At 42.5% G+C, this 13,379-nt stretch overlaps 2 protein-coding genes across 2 annotated transcripts; both read left to right on the top strand.

Annotated features, from left to right (window-relative positions):
- The first annotated feature begins 7,240 nt into the window (after window positions 1–7,240).
- Window positions 7,241–10,428, top strand: LOC9651919 (nucleolar protein 10). Its single transcript, XM_024661699.1, has 16 exons — window positions 7,241–7,509; window positions 7,587–7,685; window positions 7,749–7,840; window positions 7,891–7,991; window positions 8,047–8,137; window positions 8,192–8,250; window positions 8,307–8,427; window positions 8,472–8,540; window positions 8,598–8,650; window positions 8,706–8,811; window positions 8,868–9,038; window positions 9,091–9,249; window positions 9,296–9,388; window positions 9,450–9,593; window positions 9,649–9,830; window positions 9,892–10,428. The coding sequence occupies exons 1-16, from the start codon at window positions 7,269–7,271 to the stop codon at window positions 10,220–10,222; spliced, it is 2,112 nt and encodes a 703-aa protein (XP_024517467.1). The 5' UTR covers window positions 7,241–7,268; the 3' UTR covers window positions 10,223–10,428.
- Window positions 10,429–10,488: 60 nt separating this feature from the next.
- LOC9651918 (DEAD-box ATP-dependent RNA helicase 38) lies at window positions 10,489–13,363 on the top strand. Its single transcript, XM_002987804.2, has 10 exons — window positions 10,489–10,513; window positions 10,647–10,826; window positions 10,930–11,001; window positions 11,722–12,050; window positions 12,119–12,343; window positions 12,393–12,458; window positions 12,515–12,916; window positions 12,989–13,100; window positions 13,157–13,242; window positions 13,304–13,363. Exons 1-10 carry the CDS (start codon window positions 10,489–10,491, stop codon window positions 13,361–13,363), a joined length of 1,557 nt encoding a protein of 518 aa, XP_002987850.2.
- Window positions 13,364–13,379: the final 16 nt, after the last annotated feature.

Raw genomic sequence — 13,379 nt, 5'->3', positions numbered from 1 at the left:
TCCTAGGCATAGCAAAGAGAATTGCACAAATATCATTATCTTTTTCTCTTTCAGAAATTAATATGTTTATAAACTTTTCTTTTGTAAGCTCTCTCCTTAGAATAATTGTAAAGACCATATCATCAAATACCTATATTGTATTAACACTTTAGTAATATCAACCTTTTGCTGTCATAACAATAAAAGAAGAATATCAAAAAGGACTCGTTAACAAATAATTTTTGATACCCATAGTCACATTCACAACATCTAGCTTTAGATCTCACCTCTATTCCATGATTTTAATGTCAATTGCATCAATTAAAAAATTATGTAGAATGTAGTAAGTGTAGACAACATCTAGGGCAATGTTAAACTGCATTCTCAACTTATGTTCCAAGATTTGAGACTTTCTTGTAGAAATGAAAAGAAAAAAAATTAAAAATAATAGAGAAAACTAAAATGAAGCTAAAAGATATAAAACATACTTTTAAGCAAGCCAAATCTATATTCCACTACCTACCTTGCTCTTGAGAGCTCTTTGTTCTAAAAACACTTGGTTGCATTAAGATTTACTAATTGTCAAAAATGACATTATGATCCATAAACAACATAGGTAACCTTTGTCACCAAGGAGGTATGATGACAACACAAGAAGATCTAGATGAGCTTGATTATGAATTTCCCTTATTGGAGTTTTTCGGCTCTAGACGGTAGCTACATTGATAGGAATGTCCAAGTCTAAACGAAGCTCTAGATATCCTCACATCTTAGGTTGTCATCATTGTCAATTGCTAGTATCTTACCACCGAGAGAAGTATACCAAACTGAATCTATAGTGCCAACCATGATTACCTCTAGCTATAAGAGAAGGTTGGTGTAGTTCCAGGCAAACTATCTAAGCTCTCAAGTTACCTCTTGGGAATCGTGGTTGTCATCCTCAAGTACAGATAATGGTGGTGGATCATACTTAGGAACACTTGATGCTACCGTGTGATTACTAGCAATAACTGCCTTGAACTATGAGGGGGACAAATCCTCTAGCTCGATTGGAGTAACAGGCTGCAAGAGAAGATTAGTTATATCTGGAATTACCTTTTGCAAGTCATGTTTGTCATCCTTTTCAAGTATAAGTGCATCATACTTGGGAACAGTGTCACTGTTGGCAATCACTGCCTCGAGCTGTGAGGGTAGTGCTAGGAAATCCTCTACTTTCTTGTCTACTATTGCAACAGGAGTCTACCCACATGAGAAAAACATCAAGGAACAAGAAAAAATGATAGAAATGAGGGAGCAATACATTCAATCTTGTTGCCTATGTGCTTGCCCATGTTGGAGCTATCACAACTAAGAGAATGCCAATGCTAGAGCTTCCATCGTAATAGGGCATACTATGTAAAGTAATTGATTTAGAAAAATATCTTTGTCTATGACTTTGATATTATCCATCTATTAATTTTTGAGTTTAGGTTAGTAAAGGTAAACTGACTTTAGCACTTTATATGCATGATGAAATCTTTAGTCATGGGATAACTATTGTTGATTGATCATATAATATATCTTTCTCTCAATGTTCCTAATTCTGTTAAAAGGGCATAATTGTCTAAACAACTCTAACTACCTGTTTACAGTAGTTTATCTAAATCTTACCAATAGGTTTAGTTTATGTTCTCAAGAGGGTTGGAGCCTCTAGCTTCTCTTTCTATATTATATACAAGTAGGGGTATATAATCTTTTATAAACTAGGTGACACTTAAAGTAGTAAGGGTGGCTAATTCTATTGGTTATTTCTTTGTTAATGATAGCCAAAAGGTGTTTAAATTGTAACACATTTGTGTTAAACAGAGAAATTACCCCCTAATTCATTTAAGTTCATACATTTCTTACAAAGTGTGAACACCATAAATTTTTTCTAGAGTTCTTTCTTTGTCAATGGTCTAAATTAGAGTATGCATCGATGAGGACATCGATCTCCCCTAAAGGGGGGACAGTGTCATAAATGTGACTTTGGGTATCAAAAATTATATGTCAATGAGTCCTTTTAGATATTCTTCTTTTACTACTATAGTAGTAAGACATCAGTATTGTTGGACCCTTTATCGGTCCCTCTTGTTTAAATGTTAGTAAACTTAATTTAACATCTATACTTGGCTAAACAAGCATAAGGAAGGAATTCTAAAGTATCTATTTATCCAAGCATATTTAGCCTAGTTTGTTAATTCTTTTTTGCTTTATCCTGTATGGCTTGACAAGAACCTTTGCAATATTGAGCTTGGTCCCTCAATATTTATTAAGTGATAGCTTATTATGTCCGTCAAGACACCCTCCCTATCATACCCCATGTGTTGGTCCCATTTGGTCCCAATGGCTTCAAATTCACAATCTAAAACCATTCCATAATTAGTATGTTTTTGTGATTGTCCTAAATACTAATTCCTAGGACTGAAGTGAAAGCCCAAAGCATGCATTTCTCAAAATGGGGAGGGTTCTAAATGTATAGTAGGGATAGTTGGTAGGTTAGCCATGGCCAACCAACCTAAGACTTAGTGTAACTCCTATTTACATGTTTGTCCTTGTTTTGCATCTGGTTTAAGTTTAAGTCTAAGCTCCATACCATGTTAGCTAGTGGAGTATTTATATCGTCATCGGTATGCTAAAATAACACCAGATTTTGTTTAACTCTATTCTATATGTTAGTTTTAGCATTGGGATGTTGAATGTTATAGAAATGTTCTAAGTTGCTTCGTGTTTTTGTCCCTTCACTACTTAGGTTGTACGCTTAAAAGTTGATCTATACTTCTATCCTTTCACCCCTTGGGTTGTACATTTAAGAGTTGCTCCATGCTCATATTCCTTCACTTTTTAGCTTCATATTATTATATGTGACATATGGCATGTGGAGTGTAAACAAAGTGTTTAATCCATGTGTCCATGGTAATCCTATGGTAAATCACCATAAGGTAAAGGGTGAAAACCAAATATACTACATTATTGCTATGTTTTCTCATAAACTTTTTTAAAGCTGAATTGAAGGTATTGAGAACATAAGGTTGAGGTTTAGTAAAGTTGAGTCCAAAAATAAAGTATTATAATTATAAGTGGATTAATCAGGACTATAAAAATTAATCTATTGGTTCAAATAGTTATTGCTATGTTCTCCCATATATTTTTCTAATGCTAAATTGAAGGTAGTGTGAATGAAAATTTAAGGTTTAATCAAGTTGAGTCCAAAAATAAAGTATTAGGGATAAAGGATTTTGAATATGATTATGAATGGATTAATCAAGATTGTAGGGATTAGTCTATTAGTTTAAATAGTTATTGTCATAAACTTTTCTAAAGCTGAAATAAAAGTAATGTGAATGCAAGCTTGAAGTTTAGTTAATTTAAGTCCGAAAAGGCATGAAAAGAGTGTATTAAATTGATTATATTACTTATTTTGTAAAGAGTTTTTGTTGTTGTAATTCTCAAGAACTTTGATGCATTTTGGTGAAATCCCCTTCATGTGTAAGATTGATATCACTCACTCTCCATCAGTGGGGAGCTTAAAAGCTCACACAAAATATTTGGCATGTATGAAAAACTTGTGTAGACAAAGTCTTCCTAATATGCCGAGAGAAGTTTTTTCATGATGTTGAGATCATATGGTTTATCTATAATTTTTGGAAGCTCATAAAGTCCAATCTCATGTAACCATTTGTTGAACTCTTCAGTCCTCTTCCAAGTTGGATAGTATGAAGATTCACCCAATCATGCTGAGGACCTTGGGATCAAAGATAAACTTGATAATGCCATGCACTTGCATGCTAGTCTCAAATTAAGCATGGACATCCCATGCACATAGAGCACCAGCCCCCACTCTCAAACCCCACCTCCACTACTTGTTCCTAGTCCTCCCTGTTTCTCAAGAACCTCTCCCTGCCATTTCATCTCCTTCCTGTTGCTCAATCCTGCTTAACCTAATTGGTCAAGTCCTGAGTACAAAGGCTACAATAACCCACCTGTAGCAATCACTCCACTCTTTAAAATTGTGTGACCTCACACAAAAGACTTATCTTTTATTCTAGCATCATATCCCTCCATCTTAGCCTCACTGAAAATTGCACTAATCACAAAAATCTTTACATGCACAAGGTGTTCGGCACACTCAACCATCATAGCTCTTTGCAACATCATAATCACTCCACAATCATAATTCTCTATCTAGGATTAAGCCAACTCACATCTCACAAAGCTTTTAGACCATGAGTTTGTCATGCTAGCTTAGCTCTTTTAATTCTCAACTATCTTAAAAGATCTATTGAGTGATACATCACACATAATTTTGTCATGCTAACCCAGGTTACACAATTATCCAACTCACAACCTCAAAACATTTGTGAGCATCACATCACAAGCTCTTTATCCACAAATTTATCATGCTAGCCCAACTTACACAATTTTCATCTCACAATCTCAAAGATTTATGAGCATCACAACAGAAATCTTCTAAGCTTAAAATTTTCTAGGCTCACTACCTTAAACAATCTATCAATTTATCAGGAGAAAGATGATTAGCATGAAAAGTAGGCCCCTAGCATCCTTGATAGCTGAAGAGCCATGCCCCTTGCCTCCACCTAAAAATGGACCACAGACAGAAATGACTCCTAACTGAAACAAAGTTGACAATTCAAGAATTTAACCTCCAGTGAGTGTCCCTGCACATGCAGAGCACTGGCCCCTACTCTAAACCCCAGCCTCCACTTCCTCCCGCCCATCAAAAACCCCCTTTTCTCAAGAACCTCTTGTTGTTGTAGCGGTCTTTCCCCTTTAAAATTTGTGTGTCCTCACACAACACAACAGAAATTTCACACATTTTTTAACAAATTTCTAACAAGATTTCTTCAAAGCTTCAGATGACTGAACCCATTTTTGCAATTTCTCAGGAACACCAGGATAAAAAGCATGCTTTGCTGCTTTATGATTATCATTCGAGATATACATGACTACTTGCTGGAGTGTCACCAAATACTGCTGCACAGTCTCTCCTCTCTGATATTTTTTATTGTTAATAATCTCAAAAGCTTGATCCTCAAGATTACCAACAATAAAGAGACACCTTGCCAACTGCACTGCTTCATCTCACAAGATCTGATCTTCTCAGCGTGAAATGAACATTCTCTATGCCCCTCTCTATGCCCCTCTCTATGCCCCTCTCAATAGAGCCATACAAAAGGCATTAACCTTCTCATGTCCAGCCACTTAATTATTATATGCAGCACACTCAAATACATCCAGGTAAATTTCAAATTCCTCTCCTAGTTGGTAAGTAGGATACTTCAATCTGGCTGAAGGAGATACTTCCTCAAATTTTCTTCTTCTCATGACAGCTATCTGTGATGTCCCTTACTATCTTGCTTCGTCCTGAGCCACATTTGCCTCATTACTTGCCATGTCTCAAGGAGAAAATGCAAGCCTGGCACAACACTAGCCACAGTCGTCTCATGCAAAACAGAGAAGCAGCTTTTTTGTCCAGCTCACTTACTATGCCTCACAAATCAGACTTTGAGGTCACATTCATCACCCAAAGCTAAACCCAGACTACCTTGCCACGTCATGGCAAGTTTGGGTTTGCATAGATTAGCTTCCATGGGCACACTCTTGAACATGTCCGGGAAATTCCTGAAGGCCTCGTGAGCAACTCTTGCTGCCGACTTTGGGAGCATTTACTAATTGTATGATCCGCATGAAATATTCGATTTCACATACGTTTCACTCATGGAATATTCAATTTCACTCATGGAATTCTGTTTTTCACACCACACGGTCTTTTGTCATATGAATAACACTTCATACCCCCAGCCCAACCTTGCAAAAACTTTTCATCGGGATATGGCCATCCAGACGGCAGCCAAGGCATTATTCCAATTCTTGAGTTAGAGAACATTTACTTCGACATGTTTTTAAGTGTTTCCTTTCTCTTATAGAGAAGCTACGGAAAGAATTCTGCCCAGAGAGAATAGAAGGCGGTCAGGCGAAAAACAAAACGAGAGAACGATCAAGAAAAGGCTACGGATATCGATCCACACGTGATTTCAAATTCGACGGCTTTATAGCTTGGATGAGCTCGAAGTTTGCTGCTCTAACTCAACAGACCAATCCTTTTAGCTTGGATCTGAAGGCCTTGATTTGCTTTGCACTGACAGCCATTACCAATCCCAGGAGCTGCAACCCTTTGGTCTGGTGAACATCATAGAACAACACTTGGAAAAGATCAAAAGGCGAAAAAAAGTTCGAACCTGATGGGCTAACATAGTTTCGGCCTGGACTGGAAAGGTAAAGTGCCACGAGCTTAACTGAAACAGAACTGCTAGTGAATCCAACGTAACGAGCAAAGGATAGTGTTAGTGTTACCTGGAAAAATAGCTCGTCTTCAGGCTTAATAAATATAAAGTTACCATCTTCGTTTACTGGTTGTTTCTTCGGGACTTTCTGCCAAAACAGAAAGAAAAGAAAAGGGACAATCAGCCTTCTGGAACTCGCGATTATAACTTGCCTTCTTTTTTTTCTTAAAAGTGTCGTGAGTACGAACCTCCTTATAGACCCGAGTCTGAATGAGGTATTGCTGGAACTTGAAGCTCTCCCTTAGTTCCGCAGAAGACTGTTCCAAACAAACAAAAGAAAAAAAAAAAGCTTCTTTCAGTTCTTTTAGAAGGTTTTATACCTCGTCTTCGGTGGCCCATGCGATTTCATCGAAGATGGCATCGTGTAGAGGCGGACAGAGCTCCAGAGGAACGTTCATGAGACGCTGGCTGACAAGCAGTCCAACGTTTTTATCGCTTTGCCACAAAGCTTGGAGCTTGGAAAGCTCTGGACTGTTCTTGGCACGCTTCACAAGGAAGTCTCGGATGGCTTGAATCGATGGAAGCTCCTGCAACAAACAGGCAAGAGGACGAGTCCGCTGAAAACCAAAGTTCCTGGAGAAGAAATGCGAGTGAAAAATCCATTACCTTGTATCTCCTAATGTTAAGAGCTGTGATAAGACCAATTGGATCGTCTCCACCGGCTTTGACAATAGTCCCCACTCTCGTCTGGCCGAGGATCAAATTCACGAATCCCGCAATGTCCCACTCACAATCGTCGAGATAATTCTGGAGCAGCAGCTTCACGCCGTGATAATCCTCCGGCTTTGGATCAAAGAATTCGAAGTCCACATTCACGGTGGAATTCTATGGCGAAATCTCTCAAGCACAGCACAAGAAACACGATGGATCTACCTCGTCTGACTCCGATTCTTCGTCGTCGCTGCTATGGGACGCGTCGTGATCGTCGTCCTCGTCGCTAGGATCGCTCGCTATCTCCTTGCCCTTGCGCTTGTTCTTCATGCCGCCAAAAACCCTGGCCCGAGATTAGGGTTTATGAGAATGGCGGCAGAGGGAGGCTTGAAGGTGAGCGCTGTGAATGGCGTTAAGGTCTACTCGATCACGGGGCAGCGCGTGGTAGCATCGTGGCAGAAGACCGCCAGGCGCAAATCCAGGCGCAAGGATGAAGGTACTTCTTCTTCTTCTTCCTTGTCTCTTGGAATTTTTGTTTTAGATCGATCACTAGAATGTGTTGCTTGACTGTAGAATTTTTGAGGAGAGTGGAGCTCATCCAGGATCTAAAGTTCAGTGCTGCTGCCACGAGGATGAAAGTCACTCCGGATCAAGAATGTATCATCGCCTCTGGTTCGTTCCATTGCTTTGTTGCGTAGAAAACAAGAAAAAAACGTGATCGTGATGTTATTTCAGGTGTCTATCCACCACAAGTCAGAGTTTACGAGCTCAGAGAAATGTCTCTCAAGTTTGATCGTCACTTCACCTCTGAAATCGTTGATTTCCAGGTCTGCTGTTTGTTCTATCGCGTTTGTTTTTCAAGCATTTCTCCTTCCAGGTTTTGGGGGATGATTTCTCCAAGCTCGCATTTCTTTGCACAGATCGATCCATATGTCTGCATGCAAAGTTTGGACGCTACTACAGCACAAGAATACCCAGGTATTTTTTCGAAGGCTTTCACTGTTGAAACGTTCAACTAGTAGTTCGCGCATAGGATGGGGAGGGATCTTGCTTATGACAAATGGTCCTGCGATCTTTTGGTCGCGGCGTCCTCTCCGGAGATATATTGCTTGAATTTAGAACAGGTACGCTGTTCTTTCCATTTCGTAAGTTTTCCTTCATTCTTACTTTCTCTCCAGGGAAGGTTTCTTGCTCCTCTTTCAAGTCGCTCTCCTGGCGTCAATGTTATTGGAAGAAGGTCGGTCAGTTCGACATTATCCTGGAAAAGAATCACTGGTTGTTTCTGTTTGGCAGTCCAGCCCATGGTTTGATCGCTTGCGGAGGTGAAGACGGTGCATTGGAATGCTTTGATTTGCGTCAAAGGGCTGCAGTCGCACGGATCGACGCCGTAAAGCCAACGGGAAATGTTGATCAGGTGGAATTATGTTTGCACTTGAATGATTCTCACTTCTCCTTCAGGAAGTAACAGCCTTGCGCTTTGACGATACAGAAGGACTCTTCCTAGCTGCGGGAACAAGTGCTGGTCAGGCAAGTGAAAACTTTAAAATTTATAACCTGGTAAGTTTTCTTTCTTCCCTGTGACAGGTATTAGTCTACGACATACGCTCTTCTGCACCTATAGCGATCAAGGATCACATGTTTGTAGCTAATTCACGCTCTTTTAATCCTTTGTGAGACGGACTTGGTTCTCAGGTATGACGCCCCCATTGTCGACATAAAATGGCATGGAGATCTTTCGTCACCCAGGAAATTGGTAACTTCGGATACAAAGGTTATTAGAATCTGGGAGCCTGAAACGGTAATTCTACAGTGCTAGTTTTCGACGCGCGCGATCTTAACTTTTGCCTTGTACAGGGAAAAAGCATAACGAACATAGAACCACCGAATGGCCACATCAATGATGTGTGCGTCTTTCCGAACAGCGGGCTGATATTTGTTGCCGTGGACAATACTCAAATACCTGCATATTTTATTCCCGCTCTGGGACCGGCTCCAAAGTGGTGTTCGTACTTGGAAAATCTTACGGTGAGTGTGATTAGAGACCTTTTGGCGGCTGATTGTAACGTGTTTGCTGTAGGAGGAACTCGAGGACGGTGCACAAACTGTTATATATGACGACTACAAATTCGTGACAAAAGATGATTTAGAACGTTTGAATCTAACCAACTTAATAGGGACGAATTTGCTTCGAGCATATATGCATGGATACTTCATAGATCATCGCTTGTATGGCAAGGTAATCGATGCTGCAACTGTATCAAATTTACAGTTCGTCTTTTCAGGCAAAGTCGATCGCTGATCCTTTTGCATATGAAGTATATCGACAACAGCGTATTAAGGAGAAGCTGGATGAGAAACGTGCATCGCGAATAACAGTGAGAGCATTTTCTGTTTCTTCATTCTTTTCTATGGCTTCTCATTCGACGTGTATGACAGGTGAAAAGAAAGCTCCCGAAGGTCAACCAGGACTTGGCTGCTCGTTTGATAGCAGCCGGTGACGAGGTCGATGACAAGAAGAAAAAACGTCTACGTTCTGAAATTCTCGATGATGAACGTTTCGCGTCATTATTTTCAAACAAGGTTTGTAGCTCTACTTCTTTCCGTGTCCCGCGATACTTAAGCTCTGCTCGCCCAGGACTTTGAGATTGACGAAACGGCAGAAGAGTACAAAGCTCGGCATCCAAACGAGACAAACAAAAAGAACGCATCTTTGATCCAAGAGCATTTCGAATTGCAAGAGTCGAGTGGCTCCGAGGGCGACGCCAGCGGCAGCGAAGGCGAAGACAAGGAAACGCACAAATCCAACTCGGCTCCGAGGTTAGACCAACCACTCGCGAAAGCTTTTGTAAAACAACGTACCTCTCTTTTTTGGTCACAGGCTTTACAAGGCTAAAGACGAGATCCATGCCAAGGCATTCCGGGACAAAGTTTCGCTGGCTGCCGAGCACAACATGCCCATGGAGGAGCGCGTCACCGCAGCGCAAAGCAGCAATCCCGTGTCAGGTGGGCGATGGGGCAGCAGAGAGCTGAGTTTCTCACGACAGGAGAGGAAACAAGAGCGTCCCCAAAGAGAAAGCCAGAGCTCATCAAAGCGAGGGATCCAATCGCTGGGATTGAAGTCCGAGGACAGAGGTAGGCCAAGTAGCCGTGGAAGAGGACGAGGAGGAAGAGGGCGGGGCCGAGGAGGACGAGGGAGAGGCAGAGGATGATTATAATGCCGTGAAGTGCTGGATCATGGTGAGCTGGTGGTGTTTCGCGACGAGGATCACGAGATACAGAACCTGTGGGATGGTTCCTAGCGAATTTTTCTGGTTGATTCCAAAGAGTGGGGCTGGAAACTCATTACGGCTTGTCCTTCCGTCAGCTGGATCAGGACCGGCTTTCAAATGCATAATGAAAAATCGTTTCCAACTGACAGTTGCTGAGAGGCATTGTTTCACGCTGTGACGAGGAGTTTGATGATTCATGGGTGGCCATGACGTGCACTGATGGCAAGAGCAGTATATATTGTGCAGTTTGGAGCCGATTCCAAGTTCTGGTCAGTGGTGGAGGCGCCCAACACCTTGTCAAGAGAAGGTCGAAAGGAGCTTGCTTGGTTCTCCTGTTAATTAAGTTCTTCCTCTCTCCCTCCAGGAGTACTCCATAAGTTTTTCAAGATAATTGTGCTCTCTCCAGAAGCCGGAAACTGTAGCACAGAATTCCAGGTTGTCTTGGTGAAGACAGTCTTTGGTGCCCAGGAAATATTCCGCGGTTTACACCCATGGCCCGATGGACAGGCCATGCGCAAGAATCTTGTCCCCTTGATCTGGAGCGGTTTGAACGCTTGGATATGCAAAGAACATAGCATTCCAGGATACTAGATGCATTTCATCTATCTCATAGGTTATTCAAGAGATTACGTTCTGCTGTGGCATAGAATCAGAAAACTTGTTCGCGTCTTCCAGGTCTCCATTCCACATCCAATCTGACGTGGCATTCGATAAAACAGGTGCTTTGCCTCTTCCAAATGCCCAAAATGGGCATAGTTTTTCCACCATGGATACCATGTTTCGCGTCATTCCTTCACAGAGACACAAGAACATTCTAGGACAACATCATGAAACGTGTTTCTAGCCTCAGCAAGGCGAACCCTTCAGGGCATATGCCATGAATGCCACCACGGTGGAAGAGCCTTTGTTTTGTAAGAAGGCATGTTCCTTTTCTCCTTCTAATTCTTTGCCAGAATCCTAGACACAATATATGGAGTATATCATCGAAGCCAAGAGCCACTCAGTGCAGCCCAGTCGATTTCCTCGTCCCCTGTGGGGAAAGAGAGCACTCACGCTTTTGGATTTGATCTCCTCTAGAAGAACACCGGCGGGTTTCTCGGGTTGAAGTGCCGGATCTTAAGAGAGAGTAAGATTTCTCGTCCCATGATTGCCATGCAGCCCGTGTTCCAGACTAGCTCCCATCGATAACATCCCGCTTTGTTTTAAACGCAAGAGTATTTTTAAACATTCTTAAAACCCTAGTTAGGGCTACAGCATCATGAATCCCGCGCCCGCGCCAAAGACGAATTGGGCGGATGAAGCAGACTTGGATTTTGGAGCGCTGGCGATCTCTGGTGGCGCCGATTCGAAAGCTGCGCCAGTGAAGCCGCGATCCGAGAAGCTCAACGACGAAGTGGAGACGAAGATCGACAAGGTATGTCATTGGTGTCGAAGATGAGCGGCGGGTGAAATCCTGGTGTGTGGGAAACAGGAGCTCGTCGAGGGCAACAGCTTGTATACCTCGGCCAAGACGTTTGAGGAGCTTCAAATCTCCGAGCCGCTGCTGAGAGGGATCTACTCCGAGATGAAGTTTGAGAGGCCGAGCAAGATCCAGGCCGAGACGCTGCCGCTGATCATGAATCCCCCGCACCGCAATCTGGTGGCTCAAGCGCACAATGGCTCTGGGAAAACTACATGCTTTGTTCTCGGCATGCTAAGTCGCGTCAACACTTCTTTGCACGAACCGCAAGCTCTGTGCGTTTGTCCAACACGAGAGTTGGCACTCCAGGTTCGTAGTTCTTTGTTGTGCTCGGTGATATGTAAACGATCGATCCTCGTTTTTTCTTTTCCTCGCAGAACCAAGCAGTGCTCGAAAGAATGGCACGCTTCAGTGATATCAAATCGACCTGTATCATACCTCCTACGGAAAGTATCAGGGGCTCACTCCGCGGACATATAGTCGACCAAGTTATCTTCGGTACTCCTGGGTCTTTGGAGAGGGCTATCGTCAACGAGAGAAACTTAGACGTGCAACACTTGAAAGTGTTGGTGTTTGATGAGGCTGATCATATGCTAGACCAAGTAGGCTTCAATGCTGTTGTGATTGTTTCAATCTCATACGTCCTTGCAGAATGGGTTTCGCGACTTTTCCATGAAGCTATTGCGACGCATCAACAAGCAAGCACCGAGTTGCCAGGTGAGATTTCATTCTTCCTAGCTGCCTAGGAAAGAAGATAAGACTTTTCCTTGCAGCTCTTGCTGTTCTCTGCAACTTTCAGCGAAAAGGTGAAGAATTTCGTGTCCAAAAGTATCCCGATAGCAAACCGAGTATTCGTCGAAAAGCTCGAGCTCTCGCTGGACGTCATCAAGCAGTACCGTGTAGATTGTCCCTCTGAAGCTGCCAAGTTTGAGGTTCTCAAGGATAGAATCTTCCCCATTGCCGAGAAGCTCGGACAGTCGATCATCTTCGCCAAGAGCCAACGTAGTGTGACCGAGCTGCACGAGAAGCTGGAAGCAGACGGTCATAAGTGCAGTTCTATCCAGGGAGGATATAGTCCCGACCTCCGTGACAAGATCATCGACGAGTTCCGACAGGGAATAACCAGGATCTTAATCTCAACTGACGTTCTTTCAAGGGGGTTCGATGTCGCGCAGGTGTCCTTGTCAATGCTTTTCTTTTGAGGTGTTTTTCTTCGTACCCGTCTCTGACTTGCGGATGCTTTTCAGGTCACTTTGGTCGTTAACTTCGATCTTCCAGTCACGCGGGATTATCCCAAGCAGCCGGACTATGAAACTTATCTACACCGCATCGGCCGAAGTGGAAGATTTGGAAGGAAAGGTAGAAAGAATCATTCAACCAGAGCATCGTCTCACGTGTGAGAGCTTTGGTTGCAGGAGCTGCATTTAATCTGGTTGTCACACAGGAGGACACGAGGATGCTAACTCTGATCGAGGAGCACTTCGGCAAAACCATTTCCCCGGTATTTCTACGACACTTTTTGTCTCCTTTCCTCGATGGGTTTAAAGTGTTCTCTCTTGCAGGTGGCCTGGGATGACGACGAAGCTTTCGAAAAGGTTTTGAAGGAGGCCGGACTAGCTTAAAAGTCAAGAGGAGTTT

The sequence above is a fragment of the Selaginella moellendorffii genome, unplaced genomic scaffold (assembly GCF_000143415.4).
Source record: "Selaginella moellendorffii unplaced genomic scaffold, v1.0 SELMOscaffold_84, whole genome shotgun sequence".
Classification (NCBI taxonomy): domain Eukaryota; kingdom Viridiplantae; phylum Streptophyta; class Lycopodiopsida; order Selaginellales; family Selaginellaceae; genus Selaginella; species Selaginella moellendorffii.
Note: the sequence above shows the minus strand (reverse complement) of the source record. Positions and strands in the feature narration are given on the sequence as shown.